At 37.2% G+C, this 5,006-nt stretch overlaps 1 protein-coding gene across 1 annotated transcript; it reads right to left on the reverse strand.

Annotated features, from left to right (window-relative positions):
* Positions 1–1,292: 1,292 nt before the first annotated feature.
* Positions 1,293–4,040, reverse strand: LOC109070079 (melanoregulin-like). The gene is made up of 5 exons (XM_042764522.1): positions 3,894–4,040; positions 3,389–3,554; positions 2,693–2,783; positions 1,745–1,908; positions 1,293–1,539 (listed from the first exon to the last, which is right to left on the reverse strand). Exons 1-5 carry the CDS (start codon positions 3,959–3,961, stop codon positions 1,462–1,464), a joined length of 567 nt encoding a protein of 188 aa, XP_042620456.1. The 5' UTR covers positions 3,962–4,040; the 3' UTR covers positions 1,293–1,461.
* Positions 4,041–5,006: the final 966 nt, after the last annotated feature.

Consider the following 5,006-nt stretch of genomic DNA (forward strand, 5'->3'; position numbering starts at 1 on the left):
TAAACTGGTTATACTGACCTCTGCTGGCGAATCTAATCAAATACATAAACTCTCAAAAGGGGATACTCTATTCACATTAACATGTAACTGATAATAAAGTAAGACTTGTAGTTTTAGTTAAAATAAATTATTCGAATTAAGTTATTTTAAAAGTGCATTCAGTAATTCTCATTTAGAAATTCTTAATTTGCTTAGACCAGGGGTGTCCAAACTCAATCCTAGAGGGCCAGTGTCCTGCACAGTTTAGCTCCAACTTGCCTCAACACACCTGCCTGGAGGTTTCCAATATGCCTAGAACCTTGATTAGCTGGTTGAGATGTGTTTAACTGGGGTCAGAGCTGAACCCTGCGGGACACCGGCCATCCAGGAACAGGATTGGACACCCCTAGCTTAGACTACCATCTACCTACGTCAGGGGTCCTCAACTCTGGACCTCGAGATCCACTTTCCTGCAGAAATTAGCTCCAACCTTTATTAAACGCCCCTACCTGCAAATGTGTAGTGATCCTGAAGACCTTGATTATCTTGCTCAGGTGTGACTGATTTAGTGTTTGAGCTAAACCCTGCAGGAAAGTGGACCTTTGGCTATTCTGTCTTATTCTGTCTTTGTTTTATTTATTTGTATTATTATGTGTTTTGCTGTTGTTTTATTTATATGTGCACACTGGAAGCTTCAAACCAACCCTACATGAGGCACAACGTTCTTCACTGATCTGTTTGCAAAATATACACTAAAACAAATAGACCTTTACAATGAATTATAAATGTTGTGTACAGGGAAGGCGTGCCTAGATGAACTAGGCTAGGGTGACCAAACGTGCCATTTTCCCAGGACACGTCCTGGCCAGGATTTCTATATTCCAGGTTTTGGCTTTGGTTTCATGCTTAATGAAGGTTTAATGCTCAATAACATGCAGACATTGTACGTAATCAACCAATCGTGGAGCGTGAGAAGGTGGGATCTACAGAGAACGGTCAAACCGATGCAAATATGTGTATATATTAGTGTTGGACTTGAAGCAGCACTGAGCATACCGATCGTCGTATGACATCAAAGTACCGTGAGAGTGATTCAGAAGCACAAGAAGCTGCCTGCTCTCTAGAGCTCTCACGGTACTTTGTCATACAACAACTGGTCTTTGCAGCACAAACAAAGCCAAAACTTTTTATTTTAGGCAATATAGAAATCCTGGCCAGGACGTGTCCTGGGAAAATGGCATGTTTGGTCACCCTAAACTAGGCAAAAAGGAGAGATTTAATTTTTTATTTTATTGGACAGTCATTTGGAATTATTGCACTCATAACAACAAGTTATCACCCCATTATTCTAATTCTAATTTAACTTCCTTTTATAACAGTGCCGCTCCTGCAACGCCAAACATCAATTTTATTGATAAAAATAGTTGCAGAAGAAGCATCAAAGAGAGCAAACGAGTCCAAACTTAGAAGTTTCTTTCCATCTCAAGACTCAATTCTTGGATATTTCTCTTTGGCCAGCCGCATAAAGTCTTCAGCACTGTCCAAAGACACCAGTCGATCCTAGAAAATGATCATATCAATCAAAATGCTCATTATTCCAAAATCAGCGCATCCTTGATCGAGTAAAATATAATCATGTAGAAAACTCTACCTTTTACATTACACATTTATCATGATGAATCCATTTAATGTACACATACAGTACAGTACAATATTGAGGCTGTTGGACTGAGGACTGTTATTTATCATGCAGACATTAATTTACCATGACAAAGACATATCTTTCACTGTTTCTGAGTCCACGGGGGAAGAGGCCCGTCTCCTCAGATACTATGCGCAGGAGTTCTCTGGCCTTCTCCACATTGTCCCAGTCATTCAGAACGGTCCGTCTGTTCACTGTCAGTAAGGAGTCTGCCTCCCTCTGGTAACCTGGATCAATAACATACATGTACATTTACGTACATGACTGCACTTCTTCAGACACAAAGACATGTTCACACTCCACTTATATGGGCAAATAAGGGTCACGTTTGACTTGGTATGCTATTGCTATTATGTCAACTGGCATTGTGCATTGTACATTTAAGCATAAATAACTGACATTTTTAAAGATAAAATGAACAGTGTTCTTGTAAGCCCAGACAAGAGCTGAAAAAAATAAGAAAAAATAAAACTCAGCCAGAAAACAAATGTGATATAAATGAAAAATATCTAAAAATAAAAATAAATAAAACACGTTCAGAGATTTGGGGGCAGAAAGATTGGTAAGGTTTCTTATGAACACCATTTTGCATTTATTTGATCAAAAATACAGTAAAATGGCAATATTGCGAAATATTATTACAAGTTTTCATGTAATTTATTCTTGTGATGGCAAGCCAAATTTTCAGCAGCCATTTCTTCAGTCTTCAGTGTCACATGATCCTTCAGAAATCTGTGCTGCTGAATATTTTTGTGGAAACTAATATTTGTTCAGGATTCTTTGATATATAAAATAAAATATAAAAGATAAAAAAGAACAGCATTTATTTGAAACAGAAATCTTTTGTAACATTATAAATGTATTTACTATCACTTTGGTTCATTTATTGCATCCATGCTAAAAAAACAAGTATTCATTTCAGTTTTTCAAGAACATAAAAAACAAAACATACACCTATATACAAATAATACATTAATAAAATAATTTAAATATAATTATAGTCCACCTCACCCAGCTGAAGCAAGATCTTCTTCCAACGTGTACAAACTTCTCTACGAGCACACCTCAGAGCGTGGATATCATAATTCAGTTTTTCCCATTCCTAACACACACACACCCACACACACACACACACACAAATAGTGGAAGTGCAAGACACAAAGAAACCTCTGAAGAGCTTTCTGGATGGCAAAACATCACTACTGGGTTACCATCGGTTGATTCTAACAAGTTCATAAGTGCATTAGAGACCATGTGCTCTTCCATCTGTCCACAAGCTAAAGCTACTGTATGAAGGGGACAATGACATATGGGAAACATGAACAAGATGAGATTGTTAAAATCACAAACATTGCATTTTATTTAAAAGACAAGACCTAAGATTAATACAGGGCAAGAATTTCTGCTCTAATCATATGACTGTGGTTTACAGTTAAAATGACAAGATCACCTTAGGTTTGTGTCTGAAGTGAACTCTTCATCACTTGTCTTTCTGCTACAGTTGAGCTGAATTCAATTTGAGAAAATTGGCAAATTACATCAGCCTAAATTCTGATGTATTTACTCATAGCCAAAGTCCAATACAAAAAAGTCTAAGTCACATATTCTCTAAAGCACGAAGCAGAAGGAAATCAATGAAATTAACAAAAGCTAGTCACAAACAATTTAAGAATTGTATCTCCGAGTGCATGCGTATTTGTTCCTCACCTCAGTATCTTTGTCCACTTTGTTCCTCATCTTGATGAATGCGTGTAATTCAGCATCTGATTCCCCCTCAGTAGTGGAGATGGAGGTTTGAGTGCTGCTCCAGGCCCTCTCCTCCTTCTCAGGTCCAGATCTGCTTTCCTGCAGCTCATGAGCCACGGCTGTCACACTGATGGAGGCAACACTATATTCAAAGACTTTATTAAACTATATTTCACAAATACATCTGGATATAATATTATTAAAGATTCTAGTGATGAATAACAAATTTAATATTGGTGATATTTGTTATTTTTACAAACATACTGTAGAATATTCAACAATTATTATTTCCTTTTTAAATTCTCAAAACCTGTATTAACCTTTTCTATCTTAAAAAAAAATCCACTCTCTTGTTGTAATATTTTTTGTTCATAATAAATCCATCTTTTATTAATTGTACGCACAAGAAAAAAAGTTGTATATGTTTACATTGTTTAGAAAAAAACACCAACATTTTGCCACTTACCTTAATATGCAATCTTTCTCCTCAGTAGTTCCATGAATAGGACAGCAACCAGAATAAAAGATGCCCATTTAAAGCAACAAAGTTTTTTTTTTTCCCTAAAATGAGCTAAAATTCAGTATGTCATACTCATAGTTATTGTTCCTTATAGCAGAGCCACCATCCTCCATGCACTAGGACAGAAATTTGTGCTGAAGTTATTTCTCACAGACGGTGTCCTTAACTTGATAATGGGCGTCTCTGGCCATGTGACTGCACTGTTTAAATTCCCTTGGGACTAACCAAATTCAAGACAGTCAGCACAAACAAAAACAAAAACACTACATCTGGAGCTGCCTTATTTAAAATACATACATTTATGTCTATATGTAGAAATTACTACTGTAGTTCTATAAAATTCTTAATAGATTGCTTCAGAATTCAAGGAACTCTCAGACTTTTAACTTTCCACTTTGTTTAGATCCAAGACAATGTGTTGAGCTATGTCAGCTTTAGTCTAGAAGATCCAGCTGCTGGTGATGGGAGGGTTTGTCATTTTTAAAAACAGTTTAATACGAATCAGTCTCAGGCATGTCATACAGATACTGAGTGTTAAGTTAATAGTGCAGTACGGTTTATTGCTGCTCAGGCTCCAGGTTTGAGACTATGGCTTGAGTAGACATGTAGAGGCTTGGGGTGGTCACTAGGGGGTGCATCTGCTCCCTGTTCTCATTTGATTCGGCCCTGTACTGTCTGTTGGAACCAAGGCTGTTTTTCCTACACATGCATAAAATTAAAAAGTAAAGTCCTGGCTAATACCTCTTCAACGAAGTGTCAATGCCACTTGGGTGCATTTCTTATTAAAAAAAAAGGTTATGGTGAAAAAAAGTAATTAAAAAAAACTGACTAAGATAAAGTGAGATCAAAATAAAATGAAGATGTGACCTGGAAGAAGATGGTGGAGGTGCAATGATTCGGGGTTGTGTCATCAGCACCAGCTCACCCAAGAAAGCTTCTGTCATTAGGTTTTGCAACATTTTCATCACCATTGGGTTACAAGTGGAGTACAAGTGGAGTATTGCGGGATGGGGAGGCTCGGGACCTCTTCTCATTTCCTGACCTGACTGCTGTGGAGCC

The sequence above is a fragment of the Cyprinus carpio genome, chromosome A9 (assembly GCF_018340385.1).
Source record: "Cyprinus carpio isolate SPL01 chromosome A9, ASM1834038v1, whole genome shotgun sequence".
Classification (NCBI taxonomy): Eukaryota; Metazoa; Chordata; class Actinopteri; order Cypriniformes; family Cyprinidae; genus Cyprinus; species Cyprinus carpio.

Coding starts and splice junctions, on each gene's coding strand:
- LOC109070079 (XM_042764522.1), bottom strand. CDS start 3,961: ATGGGCATCTTTTATTCTGGTTGCTGTCCTATTCATGGAACTACTGAG. Junction 2,784..3,388: donor AAGTGGACAAAGATACTGAG/GTGAGGAACAAA, acceptor TGTGTGTGTTAG/GAATGGGAAAAACTGAATTA. Junction 1,909..2,692: donor GAAGATCTTGCTTCAGCTGG/GTGAGGTGGACT, acceptor TTATTGATCCAG/GTTACCAGAGGGAGGCAGAC.